The 18,871-nt window shown below is 47.2% G+C and overlaps 1 protein-coding gene across 1 annotated transcript in view; it reads left to right on the top strand.

Moving 5' to 3' along the window:
• Nucleotides 1–18,871, top strand: part of LOC306770027 (retinoic acid receptor beta-like) — a gene marked incomplete at both ends in the record, with an annotated part of 192,957 nt that overhangs the window by 18,726 nt on the left and 155,360 nt on the right. The window contains one exon of the mRNA XM_079258796.1: nt 7,985–8,133. Within this exon, the coding sequence (XP_079114922.1) occupies nt 7,985–8,133 (149 nt within the window). The remainder of the gene's footprint in view (nt 1–7,984; nt 8,134–18,871) is intronic.

The following is an 18,871-nucleotide window of genomic DNA, read 5'->3' as shown; positions in this document are numbered from 1 at the left end:
AGAAATCCTGAATTCTTCCACTCAGACAGGTGTTAGTTCATCATGTACAACGCAGCTGGTCATGGCTGCAGAGGGAGGACAGCCCCCTTCCCTGGCAGCAGGGCAGAAACACTGCAGGTACCAGTGGGATGGCCGCTGACACAAGTTTGCTCATGCACGAACCTGCTCTTGTCCTCTCACTTTCCCTGGATCCTACCATTTCAGTCTGGTTTAAGCCCAGTCGCTGCCATTTTTTCTTTCCTGATGTTCTTTGGTTTGAAAGTGAAAAAGCTGGTTGGGTTTTAAACCACAGAATCCATGGTGTCTGATGCCATCCCAACGACATGAAACATCTGCCTGCTGTTTGCATTTCATAGACTTCCATCTGGAAAATGGACAAAAACAAACACATTGCACATATATTTGGTTTCAGAAAAATGGGACTGACTTTTCCTGGAACTGAGCAAAAGTTATTCAGTGTGATGAAAGCCCCCAGAGAACCCCGTTCCACACCCACCCAGCCTTTAGTTTATACAAAGGTGACCTCATTAATCTGATGCTTAACTGAATAAAACACCCTAAATATCCATTTAGGTTTTTATAATCCGTTTTTCTTACCAGATCTCATCTCAGTGTTAAGAAGTGTACAGTTTTTATCATGTAAGAGATGCAACAACAGTACGAATGACTGGTGCAACACAATTCATCCCAATTAGTTTCCCTATTTACCTTTAGAATTTACACAACATGAAGCATCACACAGTTGCTGCACCATGAGAACCTCCCGTTCCACCTCATCACCATGAGAATCTCCCGTTCCACCTCATCACCATGAGAATCTCCTGTTCCACCTCATCACCATGAGAATCTCCCGTTCCACCTCATCACCATGAGAACCTCCCGTTCCACCTCATCATGATGAGAACCTCCCGTTCCACCTCATCACCATGAGAATCTCCCGTTCCACCTCATCACCATGAGAACCTCCCGTTCCACCTCATCACCATGAGAATCTCCCGTTCCACCTCATCACCATGAGAACCTCCCGTTCCACCTCATCATGATGAGAACCTCCCGTTCCACCTCATCACCATGAGAACCTCCCGTTCCACCTCATCATGATGAGAACCTCCCGTTCCACCTCATCACCATGAGAATCTCCCGTTCCACCTCATCACCATGAGAATCTCCCATTCCACCTCATCACCATGAGAATCTCCCGTTCCACCTCATCACCATGAGAACCTCCCGTTCCACCTCATCACCATGAGAATCTCCCGTTCCACCTCATCACCATGAGAACCTCCCGTTCCACCTCATCACCATGAGAATCTCCCGTTCCACCTCATCACCATGAGAATCTCCCGTTCCACCTCATCATGATGAGAACCTCCCATTCCACCTCATCACCATGAGAATCTCCCGTTCCACCTCATCACCATGAGAATCTCCCGTTCCACCTCATCACCTTGAGAATCTCCCGTTCCACCTCATCACCATGAGAATCTCCCGTTCCACCACATCACCATGAGAATCTCCCGTTCCACCTCATCACCATGAGAATATCCCGTTCTACCACATCACCATGAGAATCTCCCGTTCCACCTCATCACCATGAGAATCTCCCGTTCCACCTCATCATGATGAGAATCTCCCGTTCCACCTCATCACCATGAGAATCTCCCGTTCCACCTCATCATGATGAGAATCTCCCGTTCCACCTCATCATGATGAGAATCTCCCGTTCCACCTCATCATGATGAGAATCTCCCGTTCCACCTCATCATGATGAGAATCTCCCGTTCCACCTCATCATGATGAGAATTTCCCGTTCCACCTCATCATGATGAGAATCTCCCGTTCCACCTCATCATGATGAGAATCTCCCGTTCCACCTCATCATGATGAGAATTTCCCGTTCCACCTCCTCATGATGAGAATCTCCCGTTCCACCTCATCACCATGAGAATCTCCCGTTCCACCTCATCATGATGAGAATCTCCCGTTCCACCTCATCATGATGAGAATCTCCCGTTCCACCTCATCATGATGAGAATCTCCCGTTCCACCTCATCATGATGAGAATCTCCCGTTCCACCTCATCATGATGAGAATTTCCCGTTCCACCTCCTCATGATGAGAATCTCCCGTTCCACCTCCTCATGATGAGAATCTCCCGTTCCACCTCATCATGATGAGAATCTCCCGTTCCACCTCATCATGATGAGAATCTCCCTTTCCACCTCATCATGATGAGAATCTCCCGTTCCACCTCATCGTGATGAGAATCTCCCGTTCCACCTCATCATGATGAGAATCTCCCGTTCCACCTCATCATGATGAGAATCTCCCGTTCCACCTCATCATGATGAGAATCTCCCGTTCCACCTCATCATGATGAGAATCTCCCGTTCCACCACATCATGATGAGAATTTCCCGTTCCACCTCATCCCAAAGCTGCTCTGCTGGATGTAGATCTGGTGACTGTGGAGCCGTTGGAGGACAGTGAACTCATCGTCATGGTGGAGATGATGTGAGCTTTGTGACATGGTGCATCATCCTGCTGGAAGTTTCCATCAGAAGATGCTACACTGTGCTCAGAAAGGGATGGACATGGTCAGCAGCAGGACTCAGGTCGGCTGTGGAGGTTAAACCAGGTCATGTTGGGACTAAGGGACCCCCCACCATCCCACCAGCAGCAGCCTGAAGCGGTGATCCTGACGGCAGGATGGATCCATGTTGTCATGATGTTTCCAGCAGTTTCTGATCTGTTCTTCTGCTAGTGGAGACCATCTGCTCCCAGGTTGGATGTGTTGTGTGTTCAGTGATGATGTTCTGTAGTTCTTGGTTGAAACCAGTGGTTTAAAGTCACTTTAATTTCATTTTTCTTCATTCTGATGATCAGTTTGAACTTCAGTAAGTTGTTTTAATCAAACTGAGTTGCTGCCACGTGATTGGCTGATTAGATAGTTATGTTAATAAGCAGGTAACCAGGTGGCGCTGACGAAGTAGCTCTTGTCTTTTCTCAGCACCTTCCCATGTCTATATACCCATATCCTGCTACTCTGTCAAACTAAAAGTTAAGCAACAAAGTGACCTGACTTCAGTAACAATCTGTCAGACTTCCTCTTTGATACAAACGCTCCAGCCATCTTGCCTGGATCCGAACACAGTGCTGTTATGTCAGCTGGAACATTCAGAGGAGCTGACTGTTTCTGAAATACTTTCCCCGCTGCTAAACTTTCCTACAAGCCTGATAAGACTGGGAATCGATAGATTTAAAAACCATCAAAGCCTAATTAACCTCGCTTCTACTTATCAGCCCTTCATTCTCGATGTAACATCAATGCCAGGCTCATTCCGTCCTCCCTGGAGCCGCCATCCTGTCCAATGCAGTCGCAGGAAACCTCACGCAGGGTGAATGTTGAAGATTAGATTACACCAGCAAGGGATTCCACGAATGGACTAAGGTCCAGTAATTATACACGCTTGTTCCTCAGCGTCAGTAATTGAGTTTCCTCAGATGAAGTATGGAGGAGTGTAATCTGATCAGCAGAGATGCTGGAGAGACGGCTCTGCGCTTCCCGTTCCGACTCCAAGGCAGGTTCAGCTTGTTTTAAGGTGTAAACATCGCTTTGCTTCCATCTTCGATTAAAGATCAATTTACTGGAGACTACTGTCATATTTATCTAAAACAACAAAGATGTCAACTGAAGCAACTGAATTTGTTTTAGTTTTAAAGTTGCTTTAACCACCAGATCTCTGGTGCCTCCAACCACTATCGCATCTAACCATTATCATCCTCTCAAGACCAGCGGTGTAGAACTGGGATGGTCATGTGACCCTCCAGCAGGTCTACGGAGGTTTTCCAGCGTTTCTATCCATCCAGGAGGTTTACAATCCAGACACAACATGTAGTGTTTATTCAGAGACTCTAGATGGTAAATCCACCATTATTTATCACATCTTCATCACCATCACTACCATGTTGCTAAGAGACCTCTATTTTCACCTGGACATGATGATGAAGACACTTCCTGTCAGACTTTCCACCAATCAGAGAGCTTAAACTGACGGTAACGTCCAATCAGGAGCAGCCAAAGATCAACAAGTGACGAGAAAAGCAGGAAAATAATGATCCTCTATGGCTGGAATAAAGCCAAGAAGACATTTGGGATGCAGCTGAGGTGGAGGGGCTGCAGTGAGGATAGCAGGTAGATGTAGCAGGAAGAAGTGTGGAAACATGGAAGCAGTGTGTGTGTGTGTGTGCGTGTGTGTGTGTGTTTCAGACGTAAAAGAATGGTGTGCAGATGAGAAAAGGCTTAGTCACTGCTGATCTATGTGTGTTATTTCTACAAACTTCTGGTTGCTTTTTATGCTGTTTTATCTATTCATACGTTCATTTAAACATCACGTCTGCGTGGAAACATCACGTCTGCGTGGAAACATCACGCCTGCATGGAAACATCACTCCTGCATGGAAACATCACGTCTGCGTGGAAACATCACGTCTGCATGGAAACATCACACCTACATGGAAACATCACGCTTACATGGAAACATCACGCCTGCATGGAAACGTCACGTCTGCATGGAAACATCACGCCTGCATGGAAACGTCACGTCTGCATGGAAACATCACATCTGCATGGAAACGTCACGTCTGCATGGAAACATCAGGTCTGCGTGGAAACATCACGTCTGCATGGAAACATCACACCTACATGGAAACATCACGCCTACATGGAAACATCACGCCTGTATGGAAACATCACGCCTGTGTGGAAACATCACATCTACATGGAAACATCACGTCTGCGTGGAAACATCACGTCTACATGGAAACATCACACCTGCGTGGAAACATCATGTCTGCATGGAAACATCACGATAACATGGAAACATCACGTCTGCGTGGAAAAATCACGTCTGCATGGAAACATCACGCCTGCATGGAAACATCACTCCTGCATGGAAACATCACGTCTGCGTGGAAACATTACTCCTGCATGGAAACATCACGCCTGCATGGAAACATCACTCCTGCATGGAAACATCACGTCTGCATGGAAACATCACGTCTGCGTGGAAACATCACGTCTGCATGGAAACATCACACCTACATGGAAACATCACGCCTACATGGAAACATCACGCCTGCATGGAAACGTCACGTCTGCATGGAAACGTCACGTCTGCATGGAAACATCACGTCTGCATGGAAACATCACACCTACATGGAAACATCACGCCTGCATGGAAACGTCACGTCTGCATGGAAACATCACGTCTGCATGGAAACGTCACGTCTGCATGGAAACATCAGGTCTGCGTGGAAACATCACGTCTACGTGAAAACATCACATCTACATGGAAACATCACGCCTGCATGGAAATGTCACGTCTGCGTGGAAACAGCACGTCTGCATGGAAACGTCACGTCTGCATGGAAACATCACGTCTGCATGGAAACGTCGAGTCTGCATGAAAACATCACGCCTGTGTGGAAACAGCATGTTTGCGTGGAGACATCATGTCTGCATGAAAACATCACATTTCCATGGAAACAGCATGCTTGGATGATGGATTACTGGGATTAAAAAGTTTCTCTGTGCAGTTTTAAATTTTAAAAACTAAATGGACCCAATAGTAATGAAAGTGTGAACTCTTGGAGTATGAAGAGTTTATCATATATGAAACAGCCTATGAGGTCATGTTTGAGGCAAGTTTAGCTTGATCTAGGTCATAGCAACAATATCCACTTCTTTTTCTGTGTTGTTGGCTGTTTGACATGCTTTGCTGTAAGTTGGTTGCCAGTCGGTCCATCTGGACAGGTCGCCGGTCGGTCCATCTGGACAGGTCGCCGGTCGGTCCACCTGGACAGGTCGCCGGTCGGTCCAACTGGACAGGTCGCCGGTCGGTCCAACTGGACAGGTCGCCGGTCGGTCCACCTGGAGAGGTCGCCGGTCGGTCCAACTGGACAGGTCGCCGGTCGGTCCATCTGGACAGGTCGCCGGTCGGTCCACCTGGACAGGTCGCCGGTCGGTCCACCTGGACAGGTCGCCGGTCGGTCCATCTGGACAGGTCGCCGGTCGGTCCACCTGGACAGGTCGCCGGTCGGTCCACCTGGACAGGTCGCCGGTCGGTCCATCTGGACAGGTCGCCGGTCGGTCCACCTGGAGAGGTCGCCGGTCGGTCCACCTGGACAGGTCGCCGGTCGGTCCATCTGGACAGGTCGCCGGTCGGTCCATCTGGACAGGTCGCCGGTCGGTCCACCTGGACAGGTCGCCGGTCGGTCCAACTGGACAGGTCGCCGGTCGGTCCAACTGGACAGGTCGCCGGTCGGTCCACCTGGAGAGGTCGCCGGTCGGTCCACCTGGAGAGGTCGCCGGTCGGTCCACCTGGACAGGTCGCCGGTCGGTCCATCTGGACAGGTCGCCGGTCGGTCCATCTGGACAGGTCGCCGGTCGGTCCACCTGGACAGGTCGCCGGTCGGTCCAACTGGACAGGTCGCCGGTCGGTCCAACTGGACAGGTCGCCGGTCGGTCCACCTGGAGAGGTCGCCGGTCGGTCCACCTGGACAGGTCGCCGGTCGGTCCACCTGGACAGGTCGCCGGTCGGTCCACCTGGACAGGTCGCCGGTCGGTCCACCTGGACAGGTCGCCGGTCGGTCCATCTGGACAGGTCGCCGGTCGGTCCACCTGGACAGGTCGCCGGTCGGTCCACCTGGACAGGTCGCCGGTCGGTCCATCTGGACAGGTCGCCGGTCGGTCCACCTGGAGAGGTCGCCGGTCGGTCCACCTGGACAGGTCGCCGGTCGGTCCATCTGGACAGGTCGCCGGTCGGTCCATCTGGACAGGTCGCCGGTCGGTCCACCTGGACAGGTCGCCGGTCGGTCCAACTGGACAGGTCGCCGGTCGGTCCACCTGGAGAGGTCGCCGGTCGGTCCACCTGGAGAGGTCGCCGGTCGGTCCACCTGGACAGGTCGCCGGTCGGTCCACCTGGACAGGTCGCCGGTCGGTCCATCTGGACAGGTCGCCGGTCGGTCCATCTGGACAGGTCGCCGGTCGGTCCATCTGGACAGGTCGCCGGTCGGTCCACCTGGACAGGTCGCCGGTCGGTCCAACTGGACAGGTCGCCGGTCGGTCCAACTGGACAGGTCGCCGGTCGGTCCACCTGGAGAGGTCGCCGGTCGGTCCAACTGGACAGGTCGCCGGTCGGTCCATCTGGACAGGTCGCCGGTCGGTCCACCTGGACAGGTCGCCGGTCGGTCCATCTGGACAGGTCGCCGGTCGGTCCATCTGGACAGGTCGCCGGTCGGTCCACCTGGACAGGTCGCCGGTCGGTCCACCTGGAGAGGTCGCCGGTCGGTCCACCTGGAGAGGTCGCCGGTCGGTCCACCTGGAGAGGTCGCCGGTTGGTCAACCTGGACAGGTCGCCGGTCGGTCCACCTGGAGAGGTCGCCGGTCGGTCCACCTGGAGAGGTCGCCGGTCGGTCCACCTGGACAGGTCGCCGGTCGGTCCACCTGGACAGGTCGCCGGTCGGTCCACCTGGACAGGTCGCCGGTCGGTCCACCTGGACAGGTCGCCGGTCGGTCCATCTGGACAGGTCGCCGGTCGGTCCATCTGGACAGGTCGCCGGTCGGTCCACCTGGAGAGGTCGCCGGTCGGTCCACCTGGAGAGGTCGCCGGTCGGTCCACCTGGACAGGTCGCCGGTTGGTCAACCTGGACAGGTTCTTCAGGCGAAATACACCTTTATGTTTTAATTTAATTTCTTTTAACAACAACTGCTCCTGTATGAAGTTAAACAACCAAAATAGTGGAAAAGATTCATGTACAAGTGACTCGACAAGACAATTTCCACCGCTGACGTGTAAGATCACATGTGGGATTTGGGTTTTTAGGAAAAAGTAAACAATGTTGTACAACCTTTTAAACTAAAAATGTCCGTCATCAGAGAACAAGCATCTTCATCGCCATTGTATGGTTTGTTTTCTCTGCAGCCATTGAAACTCAGAGCACCAGCTCTGAGGAGCTCGTCCCCAGCCCGCCATCCCCACCGCCCCCTCCCAGAGTCTACAAACCCTGCTTCGTCTGCCAGGACAAGTCCTCCGGATACCACTACGGCGTCAGTGCCTGTGAGGGCTGCAAGGTAGGGTGGCTGTTTTCGCTCTGTGATGCCAGGAGAAAAGCTTTTCTCTGGTAGAAAAGGGCGCTCTGCATCTCCTTTCAGCTTTCTTTGTATTATTTTTAAACAAAGTGAGAAGTTTTGTGCAGACAGAAGATCTGAAACTGAATTATGGACTTGTGCTTGTGTCATACTCAGGGCTTGACATGCACTTTACTATGTGATATACTGGCTTAAGTATAAGCATGAGTGCATATACTATATATTTCCAAATACTACACACACAGACACACACACACACACACACACACACACACACACACACACACACACATATATATATATATATATATATATATATATATATATATATATATATATATATATAGATAGATAGATAGATAGATAGATAGATAGATAGATAGATAGATAGATAGATATAGATATTCTTTTTGGGTTTTTTGTAGTTTTCAATAATATCGAGTTGCTTAATATTGTCCAAAGAAAAATCTAATTTAAGGTTTTTATTTGAAAATTTTACATATTTGTTTTATTTAATTAGTTTTTAAAAACTGTTCAATCACTCCATCTTCTAGATGTGCTGGGGTGTTGCATCTTGTGTTTAGCATCTTGCAGAAAGTTTTTCAGATGAAACCAGTCTGACCAGCAGTGTTTACATGCGCTCCAGTTGACATGTTCAGATAAAATGATCCCTTCAGGTATGTGTTTACATGAAGGACAGATTTAATGCAACCCTGATGCTTTATTGCATCACCATGTGCAGTGTTGACTCATTTGGAAAAAGAAGAAGAAATAAATATTAAATTGATTACAAATTGTTTAAAATCTGTGCCAACTGGTTTCCAGAGTCGCTGGATGAAGTTTAACTGTCAGAGTTTCTGATAAACACACTTGTTGTGTTCAGGACGTCTTTTTCTCCCTCGGCTCGCCAAACAACCTGCTGTTCACACTCAGGTTCAGGTTTCCTCAAATGTTCTTCTCTTAGAAATTCCTTCTGCCTCTGCCAACGCTTGTCTGTCTTTTCCCACCTCCAGCAGCTGTTGCTAGGCAACTGCTTACGCCTGTCTGCACATATACACATATATAAACAACGCTGAGCGAAGCGGCTGCTCAGAGTAGACATAAGAGTCCATTTAAGTAAACATTCAGCTTCACAGATTCATATGTTAATGTGTATGTGCGTCTTTATGAGAGTCATGCTCGCTGCATGCTGCTTGCAGCGTGCTGCTTGATGCTCGATGCTCGACTCTCGCTGCTCGATGCTCGTGGTGCGTTGCAGATGGTCTGGGAACTTCCATCCGGCCTGTGATGTGATGCGCTCTCTTCTCCCTGCCGCTGTAATGGAAGCGGTGGAATGCCAGGAATTCTTTGGAGGTTTTGGGCCCAGGGGGAGGTGATGATCAGCTCACTAACCAGGCTTTGGGTCCAGCTTAGTTCTCTGCAGACTTCAAGGCTCCAGTGAGAGCCAGCCCAGCCTGACGTGACCTCTGACCTCCCTACTATTGTTTAACAGAAGTCCTCAACAAGACAGAAAGAAGGGAATAAAATCCAGCCTTTCATTCCTGCTGCTACGTCACTCTGAACGCTTCAAATCACGATGGAAAGAAGTGGATTCTGACATTCTGACTCACAGAGATGAGGCAGCGGATTATGTGTTTCTTTCTGTCTCCATGGCGAAGGCGTTGTCTGCGGTGCAAGGAGCAAGGCCTTCTGTTGCACAGATGCATCCAAGCATGCTGCACAGCTGTAGGCTTTTAGACAACAAGTAGAGCCTTTCACTCCTCAGTGCATGTGCCAATTAGAGCCAGAAATAGACTCCAAGACGAGTGTGTGTGTGTGTGTGTGTGTGTGTGTGGCACTGTGTGTGAAGATACACTGGTTAAAGGAAACTTGTGGCGTTCCCAGCTGTATAAACAGCTGTTTCACTGCCAGGTGACCGAACATTTCTTTATTTTTTCAGGCATCACCGCAGCGTTTATGTGGAGTTATTACCGTGCGCTTCGGCTGCTGCAGAAAGTCATTTAGTTGTTATTAGGTATTATTTATTGCTGCACACGTCTGAAGCATTCACTTCTTCACTTTTTCATCCTTTCATCTTTCTGCACTTTTTTAAATAATGAATGAAAACCGCCCTGCGATGGACTGGCAAGCTGTCCAGGGTGTACCCTGCCTGTCGCCCAAAGCCGGCTGGGATAGGCTCCAGCTTCCCCGCAACCCTGAATTGGAATAAGTGATTTGGAAAATGAATGAATGAATGAATGAAAACCTTTCACCCTTTAAAGCCAGTTCTGCTGTTGTCAGAGTTTATTATGAATTTCATTTTCTTTAAAAAAAAAAAGTCCCCTCTACTACTTAGTTTGGGTTTTTGGAAACAGAAGTACATTTCTGTTGTCTCATTAGTTTCATATGAAATAAAAAAAACACATTATTGATTATGCTTTAAAATGTAATAATAAGAACAATAACAATAATAATAAAGTTAAGTTTACCTGTACAGCAGCTTACATGTACCAAACTATTCAAAGTGGTTTACATAAAACAGCTTGACTCTGGTCTGGTAATTTAGAGTGACCAATCAACCTATCATGCATGTCTGTTGGATGGTGGGAGGAAGCCGGAGTACCCAGAGAGAACCCACGCATACACGGGAAGAACATGCAAACTCCACACAGAAAGGCCACTGACCAAACCAGCCAAGGATCGAACCAGTGACCTTCTTGCTGTGAGGCCACCGTGCAGCCTTCTTCACATCTTTTTAAATATAATTAAATTTTTTGTAATGATTAATTTAAAAACATAAACAAAACTAACAAAACACAAACATATATATATATATATACGTATGTATATATATATATATATATATATATATATATATATATATATATATATATATATATATATATATATATATACACATACGTATATATAGCCATTTCAGATCTTTGATGAGGTTGGAAACTGGACTGGAATTGATCAAGATTTCTGCTTTTATTTAGAAAGTTATTAAGATGAAAGATGAAAACTTCTTGGTTATAAAAGAGGTTAGAGACAGGTCTGTAGCTGGTTAGAGACAGGTCTGTAGCTGGTTAGAGACAGGTCTGTAGCTGGTTAGAGACAGATCTATAGCTGGTTAGAGACAGATCTATAGCTGGTTATAGACAGGTCTGTAGCTGGTTAGAGACAGATCTATAGCTGGTTAGAGACAGATCTATAGCTGGTTAGAGACAAGTCTGTAGCTGGTTAGAGACAGGTCTGTAGCTGGTTAGAGACAGATCTATGTCTGGTTAGAGACAGGTCTATAGCTGGTTAGAGACAGATCTATAGCTGGTTAGAGACAGGTCTGTAGCTGGTTAGAGACAGATCTATAGCTGGTTAGAGACAGATCTTCAGCTGGTTATAGACAGGTCTGTAGCTGGTTAGAGACAAGTCTGTAGCTGGTTAGAGACAGGTCTGTAGCTGGTTAGAGACAGGTCTATAGCTGGTTAGAGACAGGTCTTTAGCTGGTTAGAGACAGGTCTATGTCTGGTTAGAGATAGGTCTGTAGCTGGTTAGAGACAGGTCTGTAGCTAGTTAGAGACAAGTCTGTAGCTGGTTAGAGACAGGTCTATAGCTGGTTAGAGACAGATCTATAGCTGGTTAGAGACAGATCTATAGCTGGTTAGAGACAAGTCTGTAGCTGGTTAGAGACAGATCTATAGCTGGTTAGAGACAGATCTATAGCTGGTTATAGACAGGTCTGTAGCTGGTTAGAGACAGATCTATAGCTGGTTAGAGACAGATCTATAGCTGGTTAGAGACAGATCTATAGCTGGTTAGAGACAGGTCTGTAGCTGGTTAGAGACAGATCTAGAGCTGGTTAGAGACAGATCTATAGCTGGTTAGAGACAGATCTATAGCTGGTTAGAGACAGGTCTGTAGCTGGTTAGAGACAGATCTATAGCTGGTTAGAGACAGATCTTCAGCTGGTTATAGACAGGTCTGTAGCTGGTTAGAGACAAGTCTGTAGCTGGTTAGAGACAGGTCTGTAGCTGGTTAGAGACAGGTCTATAGCTGGTTAGAGACAGGTCTTTAGCTGGTTAGAGACAGGTCTATGTCTGGTTAGAGATAGGTCTATAGCTGGTTAGAGACAGGTCTGTAGCTAGTTAGAGACAGGTCTATGTCTGGTTAGAGACAGGTCTATAGCTGGTTAGAGACAGGTCTGTAGCTGGTTAGAGACAGGTCTGTAGCTGGTTAGAGACAGGTCTATAGCTGGTTAGAGACAGGTCTGTAGCTGGTTAGAGACAGGTCTGTAGCTGGTTAGAGACAGATCTATAGCTGGTTAGAGACAGGTCTGTAGCTGGTTAGAGACAGGTCTGTAGCTGGTTAGAGACAAGTCTGTAGCTGGTTAGAGACAGGTCTGTAGCTGGTTAGAGACAGGTCTATAGCTGGTTAGAGACAGGTCTTTAGCTGGTTAGAGACAGGTCTATGTCTGGTTAGAGATAGGTCTATAGCTGGTTAGAGACAGGTCTGTAGCTAGTTAGAGACAGGTCTATGTCTGGTTAGAGATAGGTCTATAGCTTGTTAGAGACAGGTCTGTAGCTGGTTAGAGACAGGTCTGTAGCTGGTTAGAGACAGGTCTATAGCTGGTTAGAGACAGGTCTGTAGCTGGTTAGAGACAGGTCTATGTCTGGTTAGAGACAGGTCTGTAGCTGGTTAGAGACAGGTCTATATCTGGTTAGAGACTGGTCTATAGCTGGTTAGAGACAGGTCTGTAGCTGGTTAGAGAGTGGTCTGTAGCTGGTTAGAGACAGGTCTGTAACTGGTTAGAGACAGATCTATAGCTGGTTAGAGACAAGTCTGTAGCTGGTTAGAGACAGGTCTGTAGCTGGTTAGAGACAGATCTATAGCTGGTTAGAGACAGATCTATAGCTGGTTAGAGACAGGTCTGTAGCTGGTTAGAGATAGATCTGTAGCTGGTTAGAGACAGGTCTATAGCTGGTTAGAGACAGGTCTGTAGCTGGTTAGAGACAGGTCTGTAGCTGGTTAGAGACAGATCTATAGCTGGTTAGAGACAGATCTATAGCTGGTTATAGACAGGTCTGTAGCTGGTTAGAGTCAGATCTATAGCTGGTTAGAGACAGATCTATAGCTGGTTAGAGACAGATCTATAGCTGGTTAGAGACAGATCTATAGCTGGTTATAGACAGGTCTGTAGCTGGTTAGAGACAGATCTATAGCTGGTTAGAGACAGATCTATAGCTGGTTAGAGACAAGTCTGTAGCTGGTTAGAGACAGGTCTGTAGCTGGTTAGAGACAGATCTATGTCTGGTTAGAGACAGGTCTATAGCTGGTTAGAGACAGATCTATAGCTGGTTAGAGACAGGTCTGTAGCTGGTTAGAGACAGATCTATAGCTGGTTAGAGACAGATCTTCAGCTGGTTATAGACAGGTCTGTAGCTGGTTAGAGACAAGTCTGTAGCTGGTTAGAGACAGGTCTGTAGCTGGTTAGAGACAGGTCTATAGCTGGTTAGAGACAGGTCTTTAGCTGGTTAGAGACAGGTCTATGTCTGGTTAGAGATAGGTCTGTAGCTGGTTAGAGACAGGTCTGTAGCTAGTTAGAGACAAGTCTGTAGCTGGTTAGAGACAGGTCTATAGCTGGTTAGAGACAGATCTATAGCTGGTTAGAGACAGATCTATAGCTGGTTAGAGACAAGTCTGTAGCTGGTTAGAGACAGATCTATAGCTGGTTAGAGACAGATCTATAGCTGGTTATAGACAGGTCTGTAGCTGGTTAGAGACAGATCTATAGCTGGTTAGAGACAGATCTATAGCTGGTTAGAGACAGATCTATAGCTGGTTAGAGACAGGTCTGTAGCTGGTTAGAGACAGATCTAGAGCTGGTTAGAGACAGATCTATAGCTGGTTAGAGACAGATCTATAGCTGGTTAGAGACAGGTCTGTAGCTGGTTAGAGACAGATCTATAGCTGGTTAGAGACAGATCTTCAGCTGGTTATAGACAGGTCTGTAGCTGGTTAGAGACAAGTCTGTAGCTGGTTAGAGACAGGTCTGTAGCTGGTTAGAGACAGGTCTATAGCTGGTTAGAGACAGGTCTTTAGCTGGTTAGAGACAGGTCTATGTCTGGTTAGAGATAGGTCTATAGCTGGTTAGAGACAGGTCTGTAGCTAGTTAGAGACAGGTCTATGTCTGGTTAGAGACAGGTCTATAGCTGGTTAGAGACAGGTCTGTAGCTGGTTAGAGACAGGTCTGTAGCTGGTTAGAGACAGGTCTATAGCTGGTTAGAGACAGGTCTGTAGCTGGTTAGAGACAGGTCTGTAGCTGGTTAGAGACAGATCTATAGCTGGTTAGAGACAGGTCTGTAGCTGGTTAGAGACAGGTCTGTAGCTGGTTAGAGACAAGTCTGTAGCTGGTTAGAGACAGGTCTGTAGCTGGTTAGAGACAGGTCTATAGCTGGTTAGAGACAGGTCTTTAGCTGGTTAGAGACAGGTCTATGTCTGGTTAGAGATAGGTCTATAGCTGGTTAGAGACAGGTCTGTAGCTAGTTAGAGACAGGTCTATGTCTGGTTAGAGATAGGTCTATAGCTTGTTAGAGACAGGTCTGTAGCTGGTTAGAGACAGGTCTGTAGCTGGTTAGAGACAGGTCTATAGCTGGTTAGAGACAGGTCTGTAGCTGGTTAGAGACAGGTCTATGTCTGGTTAGAGACAGGTCTGTAGCTGGTTAGAGACAGGTCTATATCTGGTTAGAGACTGGTCTATAGCTGGTTAGAGACAGGTCTGTAGCTGGTTAGAGAGTGGTCTGTAGCTGGTTAGAGACAGGTCTGTAACTGGTTAGAGACAGATCTATAGCTGGTTAGAGACAAGTCTGTAGCTGGTTAGAGACAGGTCTGTAGCTGGTTAGAGACAGATCTATAGCTGGTTAGAGACAGATCTATAGCTGGTTAGAGACAGGTCTGTAGCTGGTTAGAGATAGATCTGTAGCTGGTTAGAGACAGGTCTATAGCTGGTTAGAGACAGGTCTGTAGCTGGTTAGAGACAGGTCTGTAGCTGGTTAGAGACAGATCTATAGCTGGTTAGAGACAGATCTATAGCTGGTTATAGACAGGTCTGTAGCTGGTTAGAGTCAGATCTATAGCTGGTTAGAGACAGATCTATAGCTGGTTATAGACAGGTCTGTAGCTGGTTAGAGACAGATCTATAGCTGGTTAGAGACAGATCTATAGCTGGTTAGAGACAGATCTATAGCTGGTTAGAGACAGGTCTGTAGCTGGTTAGAGACAGATCTATGTCTGGTTAGAGACAGGTCTATAGCTGGTTAGAGACAGATCTATAGCTGGTTAGAGACAGGTCTGTAGCTGGTTAGAGACAGATCTATAGCTGGTTAGAGACAGATCTTCAGCTGGTTATAGACAGGTCTGTAGCTGGTTAGAGACAAGTCTGTAGCTGGTTAGAGACAGGTCTGTAGCTGGTTAGAGACAGGTCTATAGCTGGTTAGAGACAGGTCTTTAGCTGGTTAGAGACAGGTCTATGTCTGGTTAGAGATAGGTCTGTAGCTGGTTAGAGACAGGTCTGTAGCTAGTTAGAGACAAGTCTGTAGCTGGTTAGAGACAGGTCTGTAGCTGGTTAGAGACAGATCTATAGCTGGTTAGAGACAGATCTATAGCTGGTTAGAGACAAGTCTGTAGCTGGTTAGAGACAGGTCTGTAGCTGGTTAGAGACAGATCTATAGCTGGTTAGAGACAGATCTATAGCTGGTTATAGACAGGTCTGTAGCTGGTTAGAGACAGATCTATAGCTGGTTAGAGACAGATCTATAGCTGGTTAGAGACAGATCTATAGCTGGTTAGAGACAGGTCTGTAGCTGGTTAGAGACAGATCTAGAGCTGGTTAGAGACAGATCTATAGCTGGTTAGAGACAGATCTATAGCTGGTTAGAGACAGGTCTGTAGCTGGTTAGAGACAGATCTATAGCTGGTTAGAGACAGATCTTCAGCTGGTTATAGACAGGTCTGTAGCTGGTTAGAGACAAGTCTGTAGCTGGTTAGAGACAGGTCTGTAGCTGGTTAGAGACAGGTCTGTAGCTGGTTAGAGACAGGTCTTTAGCTGGTTAGAGACAGGTCTTTAGCTGGTTAGAGACAGGTCTATGTCTGGTTAGAGATAGGTCTATAGCTGGTTAGAGACAGGTCTGTAGCTAGTTAGAGACAGGTCTATGTCTGGTTAGAGACAGGTCTATAGCTGGTTAGAGACAGGTCTGTAGCTGGTTAGAGACAGGTCTGTAGCTGGTTAGAGACAGATCTATAGCTGGTTAGAGACAGGTCTGTAGCTGGTTAGAGACAGATCTAGAGCTGGTTAGAGACAAGTCTGTAGCTGGTTAGAGACAGGTCTGTAGCTGGTTAGAGACAGGTCTATAGCTGGTTAGAGACAGGTCTTTAGCTGGTTAGAGACAGGTCTATGTCTGGTTAGAGATAGGTCTATAGCTGGTTAGAGACAGGTCTGTAGCTAGTTAGAGACAGGTCTATGTCTGGTTAGAGATAGGTCTATAGCTGGTTAGAGACAGGTCTGTAGCTGGTTAGAGACAGGTCTGTAGCTGGTTAGAGACAGGTCTATAGCTGGTTAGAGACAGGTCTGTAGCTGGTTAGAGACAGGTCTATGTCTGGTTAGAGACAGGTCTGTAGCTGGTTAGAGACAGGTCTATATCTGGTTAGAGACTGGTCTATAGCTGGTTAGAGACAGGTCTATAGCTGGTTAGAGAGTGGTCTGTAGCTGGTTAGAGACAGGTCTGTAACTGGTTAGAGACAGATCTATAGCTGGTTAGAGACAAGTCTGTAGCTGGTTAGAGACAGGTCTGTAGCTGGTTAGAGACAGATCTATAGCTGGTTAGAGACAGATCTATAGCTGGTTAGAGACAGGTCTGTAGCTGGTTAGAGATAGATCTGTAGCTGGTTAGAGACAGGTCTATAGCTGGTTAGAGACAGGTCTATAGCTGGTTAGAGACAGGTCTACAGCTGGTTAGAGACAGGTCTATATCTGGTTAGAGACAGGTCTGTAGCTGGTTAGAGACAGGTCTGTAGCTGGTTAGAGATAGGTCTATAGCTGGTTAGAGACAGTTTAGTAGCTGGTTAGAGACAGGTCTGTAGCTGGTTAGAGACAGGTCTATAGCTGGTTAGAGACAGGTCTGTAGCTGGTTAGAGACAGGTCTATGTCTGGTTCGAGACAGGTCTGTAGCTGGTTAGAGACAGGTCTGTAGCTGGTTAGAGACAGGTCTACAGCTGGTTAGAGACAGGTCTATATCTGGTTAGAGACAGGTCTGTAGCTGGTTAGAGACAGGTCTATGTCTGGTTAGAGACAGGTCTGTAGCTGGTTAGAGACAGGTCTGTAGCTGGTTAGAGACAGGTCTGTAGCTGGTTAGAGACAGGTCTATGTCTGGTTAGAGACAGGTCTGTAGCTGGTTAGAGACAGGTCTGTAGCTGGTTAGAGACAGGTCTACAGCTGGTTAGAGACACGTCTATATCTGGTTAGAGACTGGTCTATAGCTGGTTAGAGAAAGGACTGTAGCTGGTTAGAGAGTGGTCTGTAGCTGGTTAGAGACAGATCTATAGCTGGTTAGAGACAGATCTATAACTGGTTAGAGACAGGTCTGTAGCTGGTTAGAGACAGATCTAGAGCTGGTTAGAGACAGATCTATAGCTGGTTAGAGACAGGTCTTTAGCTGGTTAGAGACAGATCTATAGCTGGTTAGAGACAGGTCTGTAGCTGGTTAGAGAAAGGTCTGTAGCTGGTTAGAGACAGGTCTGTAGCTGGTTAGAGACAGGTCTATAGCTGGTTAGAGAAGGGTCTATAGCTGGTTAGAGACAGGTCTGTAGCTGGTTAGAGACAGGTCTATGTCTGGTTAGAGATAGGTCTACTTCTGGTTAGAGATATGTCTATAGCCGGTTAGAGACAGGTCTGTAGCTGGTTAGAGACAGGTCTGTAGCTGTTTAGAGACAGGTCTATAGCTGGTTAGAGACAGGTCTATAGCTGGTTAGAGACAGGTCTATATCTGGTTCGAGACAGGTCTGTAGCTGGTTAGAGACAGGTCTGTGTCTGGTTAGAGACAAGTCTGGAGCTGGTTAGAGACAGGTCTGTAGCTGGTTAGAGAAAGGTCTTTAATTAGTTAGAGACAGGTCTGTAGCTGGTTAGAGACAGGTCTATGTCTGGTTAGAGACAGGTCTGTAGCTGGTTAGAGACAGGTCTATGTCTGGTTAGAGACAAGTCTATGACTGGTTAGAGACAGGTCTGTAGCTGGTTAGAGACAAGTCTGTAGCTGGTTAGAGACAGGTCTGTAGCTGGTTAGAGACAGGTCTATAGCTGGTTAGAGAAGGGTCTATAGCTGGTTAGAGACAGGCCTGTAGCTAGTTAGAGACAGGTCTATAGCTGGTTAGAGACAGGTCTGTAGCTGGTTAGAGACAGATCTATAGCTGGTTAGAGACAGATCTTCAGCTGGTTATAGACAGGTCTGTAGCTGGTTAGAGACAGATCTATAGCTGGTTAGAGACAGGTCTGTAGCTGGTTAGAGACAGGTCTTTAGCTGGTTAGAGACAAGTCTGTAGCTGGTTAGAGACAGGTCTGTAGCTGGTTAGAGACAGGTCTATAGCTGGTTAGAGAAGGGTCTATAGCTGGTTAGAGACAGGTCTGTAGCTGGTTAGAGACAGGTCTATGTCTGGTTAGAGATAGGTCTACTTCTGGTTAGAGATATGTCTATAG

Source organism: Telmatherina bonti (assembly GCF_933228915.1).
Source record: "Telmatherina bonti genome assembly, chromosome: 19".
NCBI lineage: Eukaryota > Metazoa > Chordata > Actinopteri > Atheriniformes > Telmatherinidae > Telmatherina > Telmatherina bonti.
Note: the sequence above shows the minus strand (reverse complement) of the source record. Positions and strands in the feature narration are given on the sequence as shown.